We start from the raw sequence: 21,167 nt of genomic DNA on the forward strand, positions 1-21,167 counted from the left end.
GATTCACTCGGAGTAGAATGTCCACTTGAACTGACTCGGGGGAAAATGATCCCATAAGAAAGAGAAAAATCACCATTCCTTTCAGTCCTAGCCAAGAGGAGAGGTCAGACTCCCCAGGGATCCAATCGCCAGATAAACACACTAAACTCGGAGGCCAGGCACATTGCGGCCTTTGGTGGGCTTTGCCTGCCCTGCGAAGGCACACGTTCTGTGCCCTGCTTTCCAGATGGAATTCCGAAGGACCATACACAGCGCTGCAGAATTCGCAGAGGTCTTCTCCTATAGAATGGCTTTACGGCCTTGTAAACTACACGTGGCAGGGGAGACATACTTGATAGCTAGGTTAGGCATTTTCTCTTTCAGCAGGAAAGAATCAAATTGCCTGGTAAAAGCTCAAGGGAGTGGGGAAGGGCCAGAGATGATGAATACGCTTACAATTTATTGGAGCTTCAACACAGGCGAACAGAAACAAAAGCTAAGCATGACCAAAACCGCCTAGTGGCAAGGTTCATTTTCTTTCTTTCTTTCTCTACTTTTATTTCTTGTGTACTAGAGTCACAAACAGCAGTGAGCGGCCATATGGGTGCTGGGAATTGAACCTGGGTCCTCTGCAAGAGCAGCCTGTTCTTTCAACGGCTCAGCCGTGTCTCCAGTCCTAAGACAGTTTCTTTTCATATATTCTGTACAAGGAGAGGCACAGCAGCTATGCCCGTGACCCTATGAGCCTTCCCCCACAGCTCATGACAAAGGCATGCTGTAAGGAGCATCAAGTTGTGGTGCCTGACTAAGGAAGCCTGGAGCTTCACACGGGCCTTACATTACATATCTATTTAGCTGCTTTAAAGCAATCTCTCTAATAGCCTCACTCACACTTGTCTACGTATGTGGACCTTTCCAGGAGTATGAGAAAAAGTGCCATTATAGGTAAACTGCAGAGAATTACCAATAGTCTGGGTTGTTCTTATGGGAGAAGGGCTTTGGACCAAACAACGATACAAAAGACATGGTGAACTGCCATCCCCAGGGCCGAGAAATGACAGCCTTCGTGCAGAAGTGTGAGCCTGACTGGATAACCCCAGAGGGAAGAGAAGAATTCTTTTCAGACACAGTTCGCTCATTTGTCCTGCGAGGGTGAGTTCCTAGTGGGAAGTGAGCCGCCCGGGGACAGCTTTGATAGGTGAGTGGGACATTGTTTCATCCTACCGCCCACGCCTCCAGAGGACCTCAGTGAAGTCATGATTGGACTCAACCTGGAGCTAAAATTAGTTTCCCGTCGTCGGGGAACACAGCCAGACCTCCCCCTGTTCAACTCCTGATAACAGGTTCTGATCCTTTTGTTGTCTTCATTGGGAAGCTCTGAGGCCGCTCTGGAGGGTGGGTTGGGGGCGGAGGTGGCAACCAGACCCGTTGAAAGCAGGAGAAATGGCAGACCTAGAAGGCCAGCCAAGCAGTCATCTGTCAGATAGAAGAAGTCTGTCTCTAGCTTCCCCACCCCTGACATTCAGCCCAGGGCAGGCCCAGCCCCAATACCTCCCCATGATGAAACTCAACAGCCCCAAAGACATGAAACATCAGGTTCTTAGGTGACAAGGAAGGAGGAAGAAATGAAGACAGTGCAGAGAACCCCTGACAGATACAAACTCCCTACACTCCGCAGCTGAGGGACTCTCCAACGAGGACGACAGCTCCACCTCTTTGCCCCCTTGGATGCACGGACAGCTTCTGTACAAAGGACGGCGATTCCAGAACAAGCCCCTTGGACAGGTAGCTTTTCATTGCTGAGGCTCAAGCAGAAACTGACCACTGTTGGGGACACAACAGTGACACGCTCATAAAACTACAACACAGGGCTGAGTGCCCCAGGAAAAGTGGCCAGTGAGAGCGAGACCTCTGCCAGCGTGCAGCCGCACAAAACTGGGATTCGTCCTTTGAACCTCAATGGAAACATTCAAAACTTGAAGAGATAAAGTGATTTGGAAAACGACAGGCCTGGGGGCTCAGCGGGAGGCGACTTGCTTAGTGTAACCAAGCTTTGGGTTCCATCTATAGCACTAAAAAGACAGAAATGGCAGGATTGACTCAGGTTTTTTTTTTGTTTGTTTGTTTTGTTTTGTTTTTTTAAGGCAGGGTGCTGTGTGACGATCTCAACAGGCGAGGCATGAGTGTGTTATCTGGCGCCCTGATGCCCTGATGCTTTGGTGTGGGATGCAGCAGCTGATAACAGTGGGTAGCCTCTGCTGGGAGGAGACACCCAGAGAAAGGACATTGTCCAGGCCTCGGCCTACAGCTCTTTTGGAGAGGGTGGTGAACAGGGTTCTGACTGGGGTGTCAAAAGGTCCTCACTGAGGTTTCTGGAGGATCCGTGGGAAGCTGCAGCACACGGAGGGTGAGGGCATTCTCTCGATGAGCCTGCTCTTTACCTACAGCGAGGTTTCTCCGGCCTCGGGCTTCAACTCATGTTTGCTTACGGATGAAATCAGAGGCTCTCTTTTTAAAATAGCAACTCCAGCAGAGTCAGTTACCCAGTAAGTCAGTGATAGGGCTAACAAAGACCAATGATACACTGCCAGGAATGGCCACTTCTGCCCAGAGGCTTTCTGGGTAACCCTGGAGAGTAAGTAGAAACTACTGTGTGAAAAAATATAAATGGTTATGGGGTTTCTTGGCACCAAGTAATAATATCTTGAGACCAGTTCAAGAGATAAGATACTGGACTTAAAAAGAGTCTCTGAATAATTAAGCTTACCTCCTAAATCGTTAAAGACTCTTTTTCGAGATGTATATCCCAATTAAATTTCATATTGCCCAGACTCACGATGAAACAGATTTTATATAGTAAGAGGACACCCTCCCTGACAGCAAGGAAAAACACGGTGTTATGAATATTCAGCTGCATAATGTATGCAGATTTTTGCCCCCTTAAAACTGTCTACGCACGATGTTTGTGCCTGTGTGAGTATGTGTGTTTTTCTAGGCAAAAGTCTCTGTTTTAATGTTTCAAAGGGACCAGGAAAGGAAGGGACCACCGAACTGAGCACTTGAGAAGGCCAGCGTCCCTGCCCAGGCTGACTGGGTATGTGCACATGTGTATTTATGGTTGGTTAGCATCCCCATCTACTCAAATCTATAGGAGGCTTGCTCCCAAGGATGCCCTCAGCAATCAAACATCTGTCCTCAGCATCCTGATACCTGCAGACCTAAAGGACACTAGGTGTGGGGAAGAAATGAAGCTGGCAATAAACACTGAAAAGCACAAGAGCACTCACACATACACACACACACACCCAGTCAGCCTGCATTTGGCAGACTCTTCCAGAAATCGGAGGGGCTTTGTCTCTTTCCCAGCTCATCTTCGTGTCTGGAATATTTACAGCTCCAATCTGGGCTGAGATTTGCAAGAAATATTTAGAGTTTGCTCAGCAAGGCATTCTTGATCATGCTCTATAAGTGGGCTGTTGGCAAATGAGCCATAAAAAAAGACTAAAGAAAGCGTCACTGCTTCTTCTTCTCTGACAGATTACAATGGTGTGCAGGATGAAAAGGACACCAAGGAAGACAGGGGGAACCAGCCTGAGAGCTGAGCCTGGGGGTGGCAAGCCCAGAGAAGAGAAAGAGGTCTGGGAATGGCCAAGCCCTGGAAAAGCACCCCTAGCCCATGCTTTGAAGCAAGAACAGTGTTTGAACTGGTTTATCACATCCTGAGAGATAAAATGCAGACCATTTTAAAACACTAAAACATAGAGCCGGGGAGACAGCACGGCAGTTAAGAGCACCGGCTGCTCTTGCAGAGGACCCAGGTTCAAGTCCCAGCACCCACATGGCAGCTCACATCCGTAAATCCAGTTCCAGAGGATTCGATGCTATCCTCTGACATCCTCGACCAATAGGCACGCACACGGCACACATACATAAAAGCAGGCAAAACATTTATGTTCATAAAATAAATAAATCTAAAAAAAAAAAACCTGGAAAAAATTGGAATGTGTGACTTCCATTCTTCTGTCACGGAAGCTGGTTCATGGTTTGAGGTTGGAGACAGTGATAGAGTCCGTTACTTTTAAATTTCTTTTTTTTTTTTTTTAAACTTGTGCACATGTATGTGAGGTGTGTGTTTGTGAGGGTAGTGTGTACGCACGTGTGTGCATGGATGGTTGACCCATGTCTGTGGAGGGACCAGGGGAGGATGGCGTGTGTACTGTTTCAGCATTCTCCATCTTATTCCCTTGAGACAGCATCCTTCTCTCATGACCCTGGAACTAGGCTGACCACCACGAAGCCCAAACAATCCTGTCTTCATCCTTACAGCTACCTTCCTCCCCTTCTACCACCCCGACCAAGGATCTTCCTGCCTCTGTCTCCAGTCCCAAGCACAGAGGCCTTCCGGGGATTTGAACTCAAGTCCTCAGCAGATATTCTTACCCGCTGAGCCCTTGGTTAGCTTTCTGAGTCACTTTTTAAGACGAAAGTGCCATAGCAGGGTGGGGGCGCGGCGGGGGTGGGGGGAGATACAATTCCAAGGAGAACTACAAGAACAGCAAACGGTATAAAAATAACTGAGCAGAAACGAGACGCAGACATGTCAGTTTCCCGAACTCTGCGACACATGCAGGCTGGAAGATTAGCATCTCTGTCCAAGAGTCATAAGAGGGACAACTACAGAGGGGCCAGGTCTGAGCAGAGCCCGTTGCACCATGAACGCCTGCATTCTGTCTCCTGCGCAGAGCGCGCATGCCCACGATCGATGACGGCCTGAGCTCCTTACCTCACTTCCGTCACCGGCTGGGATGTGCGACGGCCTCGCCTCCCCATCTAGCGGCTCAAGCACTGTCACCTCTGCGAACTCTTCCACAGACTCTTGGAACTCAGGTAGGGATCTTCGTCCGTAGCGCTTCCCGCCTCTGACATATTTGGGCTGAGCTTCTAGTGAACAGTCTGGACAAGGAGACGAGAGTTAAGGCCCCGTTACAAGAGAGGAGGCCCCGAACTGCCACTTGCAGGGTGGCGGGGCACAGCCTCTTGTATGATTCCCCCCGCAAAGAAACTAGCCCCGTGAGCTAGCGGGGGCGGCCGTGCGCCCGTGAGTCCTCAGGTCAGATGCAGAGCAGTATCTGCCTCGGATAGCCAGCAACACCTGCATCTGTGTGACTGGCAAAAAGGGGCAAAGGGGTTGATGACGATTGGTTATGTATTTGGTAATTTGGTGGCTTTAAGTGTGGGAGGGCAAAAGAAGGAGAGAGAAGGGGGGAACAATCTAAGAGGCACCTTGTGGGAAGTCCTGGACCTGGTAGGGTTCTGAAAGGTTAGTGTCCACACCATTGAGGGGGAAGCACCCTCAGGGACCCCTTCGTTAACTGTTCTACCTTCTGATCTCCCAGAGAAGCAGAGCTGATACTGGGGGGTCCCATCGATTAGCGAGAGCGCCTCGCTTCCTCGAAACCTGGCACTGAGGTTTCACTGTAAGATCGCAGAACAGTAAGCTGGGGAATAAAAACGGCGCCGCTTCTGTTTTCAGCATCAGAAAGGGCGACGTCCAGGGTAGAGTAGCCTCGGGCTCTGAAGAACTCCAGAGCTCTGGAGTGGCAGTTCTCAGGTTCAACAGCTACCGCTTTCATCTTCACCACCACCGGCGCCTCACACACACCAAGCACCGCACCTCTAACCACCACTACCACCGCAGCCATCACCTCCTCCACGCCACCTCCACCAGCAGGCTGCCCCTCTCTACTCTGAGTGCTCTGAAGCAATAAAGATAAATACTTCACTCCATTCAAATGTCATCCTCAAGATCTGCAAGCACTTTGCATCGTACCAGGGGAATAAACATAAAATGTTGTACTAAAATACAAAAAGGACTGGCGATGATTTGTTCTCCGTTGCGTTAGCATCTGTCTCTGCAGATACACACTGACTCTGCAGATACACACACACTCTCTGGGTGTTGTTTGGACACGACAGTCTGGTCACATTTCAGAACTCAGATACAAGAGTTTTCATTGAGGTGTGGACATATCATCAGCGCAAGCACCAGTAATCAGATATGAGCTGAAGAAACAAAACATTCCTTCACCCGCAGTGGAAGCCTGGTTGGGTGGGTGGACTCTTACTTCAGCATCCCTGGGAGGGCAAATGGCCCTTCCTTGGGCACAAGCTCAGATTCTGTGATGCTCACAGATGTAGCTCACCGCATTCTGAAATGCTCAGGAAAGCTAAGAGTGAAGTATTTATACCAGGTATGCAATTTTCAGCGGTATTAATATGCAGCTCTTTCATAAGTCCCAGCCAAGTCATTTCATTAAATCTAGAGCTATTCTCTTACAGGAAGTGCTTAAGCATACAGAATTTATATTTAGAATGACATGCACCCTTGAAGGTACCTTTCCTCGGAAGGGAGTGTGTCAGCCTGTGTCTATTCGGGAGTGGACCAGACACTCGAGCTACTCGCTGGCAGCTGACACCCACGGATGCTGGTCAGACAAGAAGCAATGCAGAAGCATTCTTAATTTATTAGATGTTCTTAGATTTTAGTGCCAGACAACAGGATACACCGTTAGGGACTAGGAGGGCTTCGAAAAGACTAAAAGGAGAACAGAAAACCTGGGGCTTTCCGAGCATGAGAAGGAGATTGCACCTGGGGATAGGACTGGCAGAGGAGTCCTTCCTGTGTGCTGCAGTACACCCGAAAGGGAAAATTGACAGAAGGGGGAATCAGCGCTCTCTACAGAGTCTCCTGGGGATGGAGCCCTAGGCTTGCCTGTGGGTGAAGCGGCTTCCTAGCTAGTATTGCTAACTCTCCCAGCACACAGATTGGTGGAATCTAAATAGCTCTCCTTCTAAACAAACAAACAAAAAGTGGCTGATTGTGAACCATGGGGGAATTGTTGTAGATTTGGGGGTTACTTTTTTGTTTCCTTTAGGAACTTTAAGACCTCTTAAATTACAATTTATTATAATAACCAACTGTAAGCAAATTTTAAGTTAATATCTTTTGTATAATATATATATGTATGTGTGCATATATACATATGTATATCTATATAATGCACATATACAATAGGCCAGCGTGTGTTTCCAGGTCCTGTGAAAATCTCACCAGAATAAAGATGTTAGCACATACAAAAGAAAGGTGGACTACTGAGCTTCCTTGTTAGAGTTTCCCGAACCATCTATGTGAGCAATAAAAAGTAAGCCCACCTCAGCAGTTAGAAACAGCTCCCTGTTAGAGGCACACACCCACACATCCCTGTTCTATTAAGAACATCAGCAAGGCTGAGTTTATATGAAAGAAGGAGAGGCCCCGGGAGTAGGAAGGTCCAGAAAGAACATTCATGAGCAACAGCCTTTGCAGTGGTGAGCATCTGAGAATGAAGTCCTCTCAGCAGGACTTCCCACAGTAGCAGCTGCAGTCCAAACATCGGCCACTTGCAGACTTTAAGATACTCTCACTCAAACTGAAGAATGCAGTGTCTGCCCTTAACACAACTAATGGAAGAAACTGCCACCCTGCGGCAAAATTGATTTACTCTGCGAGTGTACCCAGAAGCAATAGTTTTTTTCTGAGCTTCATTCTGAAGCAATCTTACTGGGGCCAGATAATATGGGGTCCTTTGGTTTATGGAGAAATGAAACTACATCTCAGGCCTTCCTTCAGCATAGGCCAGAGCTCCAAGGATAGACAAGGATAGATAAGGCATGACATTAGGACTGTCCTGTCCCTGGCAGTTAGCTTTTGCAAAGGATAGTCATGAGTCATCTTCTCTTCTTTTTCATTTCTACTGTTTTCAAGCACAAAGATAACACGGGGGAGGTATGAGTTGGGAGTGCCTGTTTCACGAGCATGAGAGCGTGAGCTTGCAATGTCAGCATCTGGACCTATAGTCAAAGCTGGACCTATAGTCCCAGCTGTAGGTAGAATCCTGCAGCTTCACCATCAATGTGAGGCGGATTCCTTCAACTCATTTTTACTGGACTCCTGAGCGATTATCTCATGACCATTGAGGGACATGATGAGTGTTTGTTTTAAATCATGTTTTAAATCAAACTTCTGTGAATGTTCTTAGACTGTTTCCAAGGATGAAGAAGAGAGTCCAGCCATTTTTGGTACCAACCTTCTTCCAAAATGGCTCCTGCTTCCTGTCTCCCTTCCTGACCCTTTAGTGAGCCAAGGACATCATTGCCAGAGACACCAGGAACACTGGCACCTCAGTCCACGACTATGCCTCTCTCGTGGAGTTTCTACATCAGATGCATCTGCTCAAGGGGTCTTTGCCGAGCTCTCTCTAGAGTCAGTCATCACCTCCCCCTTCCAAAGACTCCAGGAGGGTAGCAGTGAGGGTGCTACTTGAGAGCCTTCAAATTGCTTTTCTGTTCAGCTCACAGGATGCCTGAACTCAGCTTGAAAACGAGAAAGGATAAAAAATGAACTGTGTGTGAATCTCAAGACAAACATCCCCAAAAAGCTTTCTTGGAAAGGCTGTCAGCACAGCCTAGGGGGTCACATGGTCCTGTTGTACAGCCCCTTACTGCATGGCCTGGCTGCATCACCCCACCCCCATCCTGCTACATCCCGAGGGTAGACGGCTTTGGGGAGTCCATAACCACAACCGAGCCTAAATACAATCAAAGCAAAGGGCTAGAATCCAAGAGCAACCAAGCTAGACTACAAAGACAGACAGACAGATAGGCGAGGATGAGTGGGGATGGGGATGGGAAGAGAGGGATGGAGGCAGAACTATGAGGGCATAGGGAAACATGAAGATGGAAGGGGAACAAATGAATTCGATGGGGGGGGAGAAGATCAGGAGGAGATCAAAGGTGAGAGAAGAGTACAGGAGAGCAAGGAAAAGAGGAGGAGGGTAGAGAATCAGGTTAGTGGCCAGAGAAGGTAAGGAATGGGTTTGGCTCAGAAATGGGAAAGAAAAGAAAGACAGAGGATGAGTGACACAGAAAGACTTCGGCAGTAGCCGTCTGACGTGGCTTTTGCTTCCCAGAAAAGACAACATCAGTAAGGGTTCATGACCATCCCACACACCCTTTCCAAGACAGCAGCTTTTGGGTTTTGGAACATTGCTACCTTATTCCCCAACTACTCTTCTCTCTGGGGTCTCACTGCGCTGGCCTTGTTCAGCGACAACCCCATCCCCACCCTGCAACCCCTGGGTGCAGCTGAGAGAATTCTAGGGGCAGTCTGTACATCAGTTATTACTCAAGAGATGCTTCTTGCAGGAGGATACAGTTTTAGAAAAATGCTCTGATCAGCTCTGCCAGATCCAGAAGGCTCTGAGGAGAAAGCTTGCTGAAGAGGGTAGAGGACTGTGGTGTGGCCACACCCTGGGCTGACTGGGCCAGTTCCACAGTCTATCTTAGATGTACAGAAGTCAAGGAGCCACGGATAGGGAAAGCTGTGTACCAATAGCAATTACAGAGCTTCCCAGGCTTTGCCTGGGAGGACTGATTGGCTGAGCCACAAGGAGGCTCCACATCTGCCATCACTTTGCAGAAGAGAGCAATCACATTTCTCTGACTGAGTCTTCCCCATTCTTCAAGGCTCAGCTCTAAGCATTTCCTTCAAGGAACTTCTAGGCACAACTTTTTCCGTACCTTTTCTCCTGTGCTGTTGTGTAACTCATACTGTCTGCAGCTTCCAATTTAATAATGGCCACAGCCATGTTTTTCTAAAAGCACCTTTGTATGTTAAGAATTTCCTATCCATTTTAGACTGTGACACTTTCTGGGGCATTTGAACTTCATGGAAAGAATACGGGCATTGGAGCCAAATGAACCCAGAACAAGATACTTCCTCCGCCAAGGTCTTGAGGGTTAGGAATTCTTAACTTTATGAAGGCTTCACTTCCTCCTTAAAGGAGTGCCATGGAGCAAGGTCATGGTCCCGCCTAGCAGCTCATCATGGGAGCTTCGCCCTGTACTCTAGCCCTTCCATCCAGGCTGCTGTGTTGCTGGGGGCATCCCAAAGCCATCAGAGTAGGAAGCGGTACCCAGCAGTAGGCACCAGGAGAAACAGAGTCAGGAAGAGTCTCCCAACCTTCAGGTCACAGCACATCTCCTCAGTCTCATTTTTTTTTCGAACATGTCAGATTAGTGGCAAATGTACAATAAGATATCAGAAACCAGAGCTGTTCTGATCTTGATCTTGTCCTGATTCTCTCTTCCCTATTAGTTGGTTTCACCTTCATGCCTAGGCTGCTGTGAGAGAGATGAACAGACTCTCGAAGACTCTCACGTCCTTTGTGTCCCCCATGTGGGAGCCTCCTTACACACTTGCCACAATTGAAATAAAATGTACTACTCCCAAGCACATTCTTTCATTATGGAGATTAGCACCCTGTTCTCTAAGTGTAAGCAGCATGGGTCTTTGTAGGACATTGCATGGATTGTTAAAAGATTGCCTTTTATTTTTTAGTAACATTTTCCTAACAATAAGCAACTCCCTATGGCATTTTAATAACTGCTTGGTCTCTAAATATACACACAAGCCACAATTTGCCTACAGACATACTATCCAAAGTGAGTACCCTTCCATACTCGTGATTATTTACGTTACGTTGCCCTGATGAGCCAAGAGCATCGTTACAGTTCACGGCCAAGGTTCTATCATTTTTACCTGACTACCAGCAGGCACAAGTGTTTCACAACTTGCAAATACCATCTTTTTGTTTGTTTGTTTGTTTGTTTAAGTCAGAATCTCAATGTACAGCCCAGGCTGACCTTGAACTTGCAGTCCTCAGCCTCCCAAATATTAAGACTGCAGGGCTGCACCATCATGCCCCGGATATAAACATTCTAATACTCACTTCTGTGGTTGATTCTGGTGGTGGAGATAACTTTTGACCACTGCAATCAGCATGCTACTACCATCAGGCGAAAAGAGCCCATGTTCTTATCTCAGCCAAAGCAGAGTCCCAGACAAGCCTCCTGAGCTTGTCTATGCATGTACAACGATTTACCAAGTACAGACTGCAGCCAGACTCCAGAGCTCAGCCCAGTGCCTCTGTAAGGGGCTGCAAACACGCCTTTGATCACTGTGAATCAGGATATAGTCTAATACCCAAGGAACTCACTCTGCCATATGCTTGCTGAGTGAATGAGAGGGAATGTTTTTTTTACATTTAAGGCTTTTTTTTTTTTTAATATAAGGGGAACAACTACAATTAACTGAAATGGCTCTCTCGGAATTAGAGCTCTGAGACGGAAACTAGCACCTGCCAGAACAATGCCCCATCCTGTTTTCCCGGGTTGGCTTTTCCAAACTGAGCTCTCCCAGCCCCATGAACAAAGAAAAGGCAGTGGGCTTCTTGCATTATGCTAACATTTACTCTACAACAGAAACGTAGTGGAAAGAGGCATCAAAGGAAGCCAAAAGCCCTGCAGACTGGAGCCAGGAGTATTTTGGCACTGTGCATTGTAATGCCAGCATTTCCACTACAAAAGGCCAGCAATCCAAAGTCATTACAAATTGGATAAATAGTTAATAAGTTGTTACCCCTCTCTTATTCCAGACACGTGACTTAAAACTTAAACAGCCCACGCCATACCGCGTTACTTAGGCTGTTAATTAGGCTGGAAGCAGCAAAGGACACCCTATCATCCACAGCCCATTGTCCTGTCCTTATCTAAATTTCATTGTGTCTCTACTGTTACTGCTTCTTACAGGAAAAAAACTCCTACAGTCTTAGAATTAAAACTCTGGTGTTATCAAAGTGCTAAAAATAGCAGCAGAGAAGTTATAAAGGGCAGAGCTCAGGACCACAGAATAAAAATAACGACAGCTCCATATCCTCTCAAATCTCCTTAGAGCTTTGCTTTGTATTATTTATGTGCAACTGCCTTTTATCGGAAGACCAAGGGAGCGCGGAGTGCAGTGAGCAGCTGCCTTTCAGAGGACTTTACAGTGTCAATTTATGTTAGGTAAAATCTTATAGAAAGAGAAAGCTAGTGTTGACCGGCTTTCCCCGGAGATGTAAATGATGCCATCTGGGCAATAGGAGACAACTCAAGTGAAACTCGGAGTTGAAAGGGCTCCAAACCCTTTTAGATATCAGCTGGACAAAGATCACAAAGGTAGGCCGTGTGAGGTCGCACCGCTGAAGAGGCCGAGCCAGTACCTTTTGGCTCTAGGCTCTTCACACCTACCAAGAAGTCTTTTCTAGACTATTGCTTGGTCAGGTGCTGTAATGGATGGTTGGACTGTCAACTTGAGTGGATTAGGAAGTGCCTGTAACTGATGAAACTCACTTGTGTGACTGCGAGAACATTTCTAGAGTGGACTGACAGGTGGGGGGGGTGATGGGGAGTGGACCTCATCCTCGAAGTAGGCTGTGCCATCCCTCCAAGGTCAGCCATGATTAAAAAAATCCAGTGAAAGGGCTGAGACCGTGTGGGACACCCGCCTTGCCGTCTTTGTGAGTGGGTGGGTCTGTAGCTGTTCCTGTTCTCCTCTACCGACATCATATTCCAGTATGTTTGTCCTTAGGTACCTAATACCAGTGACTCTCAAGGGTGGGCATTTGTGGGTGTTCAGGGCTCACTGGGGACTGCTGAGCTCCCTGTTCTTGCTTCTCTAGCATTTTGACAACCATTGTTGGGTTGTCCAGGCACCATCATGTAAGCCAGTCTGGAAAACTCCATTTTATAAGCAGTATGTGTGTGTGTGTGTGTGTGTGTGTATGTGTGTGTGTAGATATACTGCTTATGTATTTCATATGTTCCTTTGGTTCTGTTCCTTTAGAGTCTCTGACTAATACAGATGCAGATGTCTTGTCCTATAGACATCTTACCATTGCCACTTCATGACTATCTGGATTTCTCTCACTATACACTGTAGCCCTGTCTTCTTAGTGTCCTTCCTGGTTTTATCTTTTCTCTCAAAGTCCACTAGGATTTCAAAGCCTGACAAATACACCACAATGCAGGTCCATGTGGTAAGAGAGGAATTAAGTTCTGAGCATCCCAATGATGCCAGGACACGGACAGCTCTCTCTGTCACCCACCGTCAGGCATGACCTGCTGCTCCCTCCTGTCACCTAGGACCCCTTGGCAGACTCTGGGACAGGCTGCACAGACTGAGGGCCAAATCTGAGGGTTAAAAGGCTTTAAACTAGGTTCTGGAGAGATGGCTCAGCAGTTCAGAGCACTTACTGCCCCTTCATAGGACTTGGTTGGGTTGCAAGCACCCACGTGGTGGCTCAAAATAGCCTGTAACTCTAATTCCAGGGGATCAGATGACCCCTTCTGGCCTCTTTGGACACTGACACACATGGGGTACACACACATACATGTAGGCACATACACATAACATAAGCTAAAAACAAATGAATCTTAAAAAAAAAAAGGCTTAAAGCTAGGTTCTGTGCATGTGTTGGTGACACAGTATTAATGTCTTTCTCTATAATTTATTCATGGAACTTCACACAGGCTCTGCCCTCCTTTAGGCCCATATTTGGGCTTATAGAAAATGACAGCCCTAAATGCTGCAGTCTATTGTTTAAGGGACGGTTATTATCATGGAGAGGTATGGGTGAACTCAGTCTGCTAAACAGCCCTTGAGCCCCTTCTGTCTCTGCACACACACACACACACACACACACACACACACACACACACACGCCAGTCAGGCTGAGTGGGTAGAAGAATCAGATTTAGAGTAAGTAGGTGCATGTGTTGGTGGAAAAATGGCCTGATAGCCATGAGCAACCGGAGGGACCAGGGAGACAGAGGCAAGTAACAGACAAAGCAAGGATATGCAGAACAGAACAGGGAGCGTGGGTATCTTGGGCCATGATATATGCTTTCTAGTAGGTAAACTACTCAAGGCACTGGTTCTGTTCTGGATTTGTATCCTGTTACAACAAGGGTTAGTTAGCAGCATCACTGAAATACAGGCTGAAATGCTGCCCTGTTCACAGGCATATTACTGCTGCATTTTACACCGGTTTGAGGACAGCTCGGGCACATGATGAAACGACAAGAATGCTTTCTGTGTTTGGTCCTGGAAGTGTGGTCCAAATGGCAGCCCCTGCCTGCGTGGCAGCGTGGCCCACATGCAGAAGCGAAGCTGCCACCTGCAGCCAGCTTTGTCGGCCCGGCTCCCTGGCAGTTCCCGAGCTCACAGCTCTTCTATTGTTAGGCCCCGGCACGGTGCAACTCCAGCGGCAGCCTTCACCTGTGCTGTCCCCACAAGCCTGTATTTTCACGGTGACAATTTTCCGTCAGATGACAGCACGGGTTTTCGAGAAAGGGATGGTGACAGTGTCGCGTGGGTTAATGTCAAGGCCGCCCCTTCCAAGTTCACTTGAAGGCACAGGAAGACAACAAAACTGTGTCTAACTTGCTCACACTTGCCACAGTCAACCACCTCCACCCAGCACCCCCGGATCTTGTATAACTGCTATCAAGATGACAAACTTTTAAAAAGCAAAAATACCAACAAAGGTGTGTGATCCCACAAGTAACACAAGTCCATGCTCCGGTAGTGGTCACCTATGGACAGTCTTTATTAGCCTAGAAAAGTGTGAAGAAGGCAAGAACCTCTCTCCCAGGCTCAGAAAGAGCTTCCAGGAACTTACCTGGGCCTTACCGAAGAGAGATACCATTAGCCAAAATCAGGAGACTTAACCCACAATCCAAAACATCATTAAAGGTAAGGCCCAAAACACATGAGCCAAATCTGGGACACTTTACAAAGTACAATGGAGACCTAGGCCACCAGTGAAAATAAGAAATGAGTTCCCATCTGGGTTCTATGTAAACAGGTCACACTAAAGAACGCCACAGAAGGCTAATGATTCCTGTTCAGACTGAACTATGATTTCTTGTTTGTTTTCTTTTTTTTAAAGTCAGGTTTATTGAGGTGTAATTTATGTAGTATAGTTATCCCTGTATGGGGAGGAAAAGCTCATGTGATCATGGGGTTCTCCTGAAAAGAGACAGAAGTTACAGCACTCAGAATTTCCTGATGCCCCTTTCCAGCCCTTATCTCTAGCCCATGAGTCCATAATTCCTTATACTTAAATAAAAGTTTCTATACTTCAGAATTTCCCTCAAATATTTACCATATTTCTTTGATCCTAAGACATTCGTACACAAGTGCCAGGTTTGAACACCTTTTAATTAGGATATATTTTATCATCAATAACATTTTAGATTATTATTTGACATTTTTCTTTTTTGAGATATAACTATATATCTTACAATATATGGCACTCTTTAAAAAACACAGGTCAGTGAGGAGAAGGGTGTGGTAGAGCATGCCTTTAATCTCAGCACTCAGGGAGGCAGAGGCAGGCAGATCATTGTGAGTTCGAGGCCAGCTGGGTTGACAAAGTGAGCCCAGGATAGCCAAGGCTACACAGAGAAACTGTGTCTCAAAGGAAAACAAAACAAAACAGAACAAAACAAAAAAACAAACAAACCAATCAGTGAGATACACAGTTATTCTTCTTTCATGACAGTTACTAAGTGTTCTAGCTACTAAGTGTCCATGTGCTAGAAATATACACTTGTGAGTGGGGGTCAACAGAGATGTCATCACACTGTCATCTGATCCTGTCTATAAATAGAGGGTTTTCTACTCAGTAGGACCCACATAGAATTCCCTCTTGTTGGGCTCATTTCTTCTTTCAGGAAAGTTTCCCACAGATCAAACGCTCACACAGACAAGGGGAAATAAGGCCAAAGGAGCTACTGTTCAGCTTCCCTCTGCATGATCCAACCAATCACTGCTACACCATCAACACTTGCCTCGGAATAATACCTCTTCTGTAATGTGCTGCTGTGGTAAAGAAGCTTCATTTAAAACTCATTGCTCTCGTGAGATGGCCCAGATGTTAAGAGAACTGGTTGTTCTTTCAAAGGTCCCGAGTTCAATTCCCAGCAACCACATGGTGACTCATAACCATCTACAATGAGATCTGGTGCCCTCTCCTGGTCTACAGGCAGAATACTGTATAAATAATAACTAAATCTGAGAAAGAGAGAGAGAATCTGGGGATAATGGTTTAAATCACCCAAATCCTCCACATGCATGCTATAAGGTCCTCATTTTTTTTTTTCCTCCAGGAAGCTTTTCAGACTTTTTTGTGGAAGAGCTGAGGCCTGAACCCAGGGCCTTATGCATGCCAGGCAAACACTCTACCACTGAGCTACAACTCCAGGCCCTCCTGGAGATCTTTTAAACGGGAATGTAGGAAAGAAATGTCAGTGCTCTTACCTGACTCTTGAAAGTGCTCCTCACTGGATAGAGTTCTGGACAAGATAAGTATCAACGCTTCTTTAAATTGGTCAAAATGTACCTAAAAGGCAATTAAAAATAAATGTAAAATCATTTTCCGCAGCCCTGAGAAGGCAAACCCATCTGCAAGGTGTCTGTACTCTTTGTTCCCATCCGAACAGCCTTGAAACAAATCATCACCCACGTTTGTTCTCTTCTTCCTTCATCTTTCTAAAGCAACTGAAAAACTGGGCTGATCCTCTCTGGCGTGCAGAACCACGAACACACTGGTGTTTTCATGCAAACACGTGTATCTGTTCAGCTCCCGAGGAGATCAGCTAGCTAGCAGACCCTCTGTGAACTCGGGAAGATACGTGTTGAACCCTCAACTGCCTTTACCTTTTAAACAAGATCAGAAGGGGAAGGCATTAGGAAAAACTTCTCAAGTGAATGACCCATTGTCACGCTGCCCCATGGATGCTTTCATCTTCCAAGATAGTCTGGAAGTGAGTGAGCTCTTTTGGGGAAGACTTTCATACCGTTTTGCCTGGGGCAAGTATATAATATTTATCTCCCAGGTCCCTGCGAGTATACAAACAAGCAAAAATCAATGGCAAACACACAGAATGCAAGAAGCCTGAGAAGCACTTTCATCAGTTCATGAAAATATAATTGCCTTGCCTAGCAGGGGGCCACCCAGGCTGACTTACAGAAACACTCTTCAGAAGTGCTTCTAAGGGCAAACGATTTCTTCTGCACCTTCAATTTAAGTGACCTCAGCCTCGGCCAGAAGGGAGAGGTGGCATTTCTAGTCAACATAATTCGAGTCTGATTGTGTGCCGCTTATTTTCCCAGAATCCTATACCGTCATAATACAAAAATGAAAGTAGTTAAAGGTGATATTTGCACCACTACAGGGCTCTTGAATGTCATTCCAAAGCACTGGCAGGTGAGCCTAGCCTTTTTGACAGTGTGACACAGTGCTGTCATCTACCAAGTTCTTGTTCGAGAACCACACAATCACTTTTTTTCAACAAATAAACAAAAAAAATCTTATAACGCTTTAAGTAAATTTATGGTTTTTGTATTGGGCTACTCACAGGGTATGCATGGACAGCAGTTTCAATGGAAATGATGAATAAAAAACACTTCCAAATTAAACTTAGAAAAATCAACAAAGCATAGTACTTATCTAAACATTGGAAAGATCACATACTGTCCTATCTGCACAATACAAAGCAAAGCAGAGGACTCCATCCTGAGACTATGTCATAAGACCGAAGTCTGGGTTGGCCTTAGGGGTTGCCACCTGAATTTACAACTACCAAAGAGCCAAGGCACCAGGGCTACAAATTTGAGGCTTGCCAGAGTGACAGAGTAAGTTCCAGGCTAGCCCAAGCAACTTAGTAAGATCCTGTCCCTAAGCAAATAAAGAAATAATGAATTCAGATGGGCTTGTGATGTAGCTCAGTGGCTGTACACTGTTCTACCATGCTCAAGGTCTTAAAATCAACCAATACGAAACAACACAAAACAAGCCAGGCATGGCGGTGCTTGCCTCCAGTCCAAGCACTCCAGAGGCAGTCAGGCAGAGCTCGATCAGTTTGAGGCTAGCCCGAATTAGAGCTAGAGTGAGTTCAAGGACAGAGAAACCCTGCCTTGGAAACAAACAAACAAAACCCCACAAAACAAACAAGACCGTATTTAGTTATAATTTGGCACATTCTTCCTACGTAGATGTGAGGTCTTCTACACTAACTTTGATTCATTAAAACTTCCCACAAATTATATTCCTCTTGGAGATTTAAAAAAAAAATATATAACATGTGTGTACTTGTGTGTGCTCACACCTGTTTATTTGTATGTGCACAGAGGTGCCCATCATGGCCAGAAGAGGGCATTGGCTCTTCTGGAACTGGAGTTACAGGTGGTTGTGAGCTACCTGGGAGGGGTGCTGGGAACCAAATCCAGATCTCGGAGAGCAGCAACTGCTCTTAACCATTGAGCCATCACTTCAGCCCCTACATTCCTTTTAGATCACGTGGGCTTTACGTAACTTTCTAATTGCTGTATAGAGCAATTATACTCTGTAAAGAGTATAACTTGATTATAGAAGAATTTTAATTCAGAATACGGCTGCCCTGGCAAAAGATCACACCCAAAGACTTTCTAGGTCTGTGTGATCCAGATGGAATTCAAACATGTCTTTTATCCAGGAGACAGAGGCAAGCAGATCTGAGTTCGAGACCAGGCTGGTAAAGAGCAAGTTTCAGGTAAAAAAAAAAAAAAAAAAAAAAAAAGCTTAGATCCAGGCATGGTGGTACCTTTAATCCCAAACAATGACGGTAAAGTTAGTTTGTGGAAGGAAGCACCCATGTTTGAAAGTGATATCTAATGAGTGGCAAAAACAGTGACAGAAATCAGAGAAAGACTTGACAGAATAGGATACGGCCAACTCTCACAAGAAGATCGAGGAAAGGGAAGCTACTTAGGGGGCAATGAGGCAGAGAGGAGGCATTTTTACCGGGACAGTCAATAGAAAGATGGATTGCAGAGAGAGAACTCAGGTGAAGACTGAATGAGCCAGAGAATGAGAAGAAGCCAGAAAATTAGAGCAGACTGCTTGAGTTAGTTTGAGGCCAAGCAGAGTAATTCAGAGACCTAGAGAGAAGCCATATTGAATAAGTCAGCTGGGAGAGGAGTTTGAGCCAGAACAGCTGAGTTGAAGCAGCCCGCTATGAGCTCAGAAAGAACAAAAGTGAGCCTATTAAGCAGTAAGTTTCGAAGGCTGAAACATTCTAGGCCTAGGTTAGATTGTAGGAAGGCTCGAAGCTTCCAGGACTAGGCCTAGGTTAGCAGACGGAGGCAGTAAGTCTCTTGAGACATAAATGGAATAAAAGTTACTTTTATACTTGATGGCTTGATACATACATACATACATACATACATACATACATACATATTTGTGTATGTGTATATAGAGAACAGTTAATATTTACTGTCTTGGCAAATTTTCTGTAAGATATGGACTTCCGAAATCAACACGCTAGAATAAACCTTCAACGGAAGTGCGTCCAAGGAGAACATCTGCTAAAGCAACGGGATGGTCCACGAAACGATTAAACACTCGCAGGAACGCAAACCGTGCTCATTCGGCTGACACGACAGGTGTGTCTTAAGGCCTGGAACCATCCCTCCTCTTCAGGGCAGGCAGCAGAGGGGCTGGGAGATAGTCTGCTGCTCATCCCCCGCTGTGAGCCGCCTAGCTTGCCTAACTGCCCTGAGTCTTCGTCCGCAGCCCTGCGCCAACTGGAGCTATCTAGCAAATGTCACATAGGACCCACTGGGCAGGCATGGACTGAGCAGCCGCTATGTGCCATGCATGGCAGGGATGGGAATGACACGGTTCGCTGTCTTCATGCATAGCAGGCTTACAGGAAACGGGTCGTAGGACAATGAGGCAGGCACCGTGCTGAGAGCATTGCACGCGTTTATGATTTCATAATACTGCTCCCCTAATGCGGTGCTAGGGAGGTAAAATGGAAGTCATGTAAAATGTCTAGGACATTCTATGACCTACTAGGCCCCCACAAGCGGTAGTTAATACTAACATAACTAATCCTGGACTGACTGTTCCCAACACAGAAAAAAACGGGGCCATATTTTAAAGCATAGATAGCCACAGTCAAGCTCCAAGAGGGTGGGATAGCAGTGGGGAGATTCTGGGGCCCGTCTACTCCAGACATCTGTGGAGTTATTCAGAATAAAATAATAATAATAATAATAATAATAATAATAAAGCTGCTCTGTGGTACGTGGAGATCTCTGAGTTTCATAATGACTTACTCAGAGAGGAGCCTGAATGAAGCCCCTCTCCCCCCTCCTGCAGTGCTAAATGAAATGGGGTGGGGGTGGGGAGGGCAGAGAGGAGTGCTCATTTAAAAGAAATTGTCCTGAGAAACTCAGGCCCTTTATATGTGACCCCGGAGGTCTCTGCGGCGTCTCTACAGTTCTGCTTTGATAGTCACAGAAGAGAGTCTTCCTGTGACCTGGGCGTCGCGGTGCTTCCCTATAATCCCAGGACTTGGAAGAAGTTCCAGGTCAGCCTCGAACAACAGAGCAAGTTCCAGGTCAGCCGGAGTTACAGGAGACTCTACCTGAGGAGACTCTATGCCAAGTTTGGGCCTCACTATTTCAGCTCGATAAGTATCAGTTATAAACTCACCCCAGGGTCTGCTAATCTCCCCTGACACAAGGCACAGGCACCTATAACCCGGAATTACTTTCAATCAATGGTAAAGGCCTTCTATAGGGCCTTTACTAGAATGCAGCAGGCAGAAGCATCTGGGATGGTAGGTCCCTAATCCCGAAGCCTTGATTATCTGATTATCTACCATATGGCAGACAGCGAGGAGGCCAGAGGGTGGCTACATCTTAGAGCGCACCTGCCATGAGAACTGCAGGATGCCTAGGCCCCATGCAGGAGCTCTTAGCTGCTGTTGTCTTAAGATGCATCCACTTTATGAGTGTCTCACCCACAGTGTGTGTGTGCTCGGAAGGCAGAAGAGGGTGCTGGGTCCCGTGGAACCAGAGGCGTGGATGGTTGTGAGCCACTGTGTGTGTGCCAGGTGCAAGAACACAAGCGCTCTTAACTGCTGAGCCCTGTCTCCAGTACCTCCCACCACACATGCGTGCTGGGGTTAAAGGTGTCTCCCTCCACACCTGGCTCTTACCACTGCTTTTATGCAAACACCATCCTGCTGTGCTCCACCCACTACAGCCCAGAAACAGCAAGCAAAAGACAGAACCTCCCCCCAACCTATTTTAAAAGATGAAATATATACACTCAAAAACTAATAGGCTGGGATTGGGATTGTTTAGTTTGGCACGAGAACGTACATGCTACTAAATGAAGCCTGAGGTCCCCTTTTCATACCACATTGAG

The 21,167-nt window shown here is 46.5% G+C and overlaps 1 protein-coding gene across 8 annotated transcripts in view; it reads right to left on the bottom strand.

Moving 5' to 3' along the window:
- Positions 1 to 21,167, bottom strand: part of Nin (ninein) — a 101,060-nt gene that overhangs the window by 62,936 nt on the left and 16,957 nt on the right. For all 8 annotated transcript variants that reach the window (XR_009592982.1, XM_060387597.1, XM_060387591.1 and 5 more), the window contains exons 3-4: positions 16,223 to 16,304; positions 4,763 to 4,932 (exon numbers count right to left, since the gene is read on the bottom strand). Coding sequence is in view for 7 of the 8 variants with exons in the window: in XM_060387597.1 (XP_060243580.1) it covers positions 4,763 to 4,932; positions 16,223 to 16,304 (252 nt within the window). In the remaining variant the exon portion in view is untranslated. The remainder of the gene's footprint in view (positions 1 to 4,762; positions 4,933 to 16,222; positions 16,305 to 21,167) is intronic.

Source organism: Meriones unguiculatus, chromosome 7 (assembly GCF_030254825.1).
Source record: "Meriones unguiculatus strain TT.TT164.6M chromosome 7, Bangor_MerUng_6.1, whole genome shotgun sequence".
Lineage (NCBI taxonomy): Eukaryota > Metazoa > Chordata > Mammalia > Rodentia > Muridae > Meriones > Meriones unguiculatus.